The sequence below is a fragment of the Buceros rhinoceros genome, unplaced genomic scaffold (assembly GCF_000710305.1).
Source record: "Buceros rhinoceros silvestris isolate BGI_N320 unplaced genomic scaffold, ASM71030v1 scaffold18099, whole genome shotgun sequence".
Taxonomy (NCBI): Eukaryota; Metazoa; Chordata; class Aves; order Bucerotiformes; family Bucerotidae; genus Buceros; species Buceros rhinoceros.
Window position 1 is genome coordinate 46,021 of NW_010432328.1, and position 228 is coordinate 46,248.

General features: G+C 68.0%; 1 protein-coding gene across 1 annotated transcript in view; it reads right to left on the bottom strand.

Annotated features, from left to right (window-relative positions):
• EMILIN2 (elastin microfibril interfacer 2) overlaps nt 1-221 on the bottom strand; it is a 7,589-nt gene extending 7,368 nt beyond the window's left edge. Inside the window, exon 1 of the mRNA XM_010143747.1 lies at nt 128-221. Coding sequence (XP_010142049.1) covers nt 128-215 — 88 coding nt within the window. The 5' untranslated portion in view covers nt 216-221. The remainder of the gene's footprint in view (nt 1-127) is intronic.
• Nucleotides 222-228: the final 7 nt, after the last annotated feature.

Below are 228 nucleotides of genomic sequence, written 5' to 3' on the forward strand. Positions count from 1 at the left end.
ACGCCAATTCCCCACACCACCAGCCACACTGGGCACCCACGACAGGCGAGACCTCAGTGTCACCCCTCCAGCACAACCAAGTGCATCCATGTCACCTGGCCGCGACCTGTGGGCTGGCTGCTCTCACCTGGGGCGCCAGCGTACCCCTCTGCAGTGGGCATGGTGCTCTGGCCAGCCTGGCCGTCCACGTGCCGGAGCCGCCCCCGCCCGGACATCAGGACAGTGCCA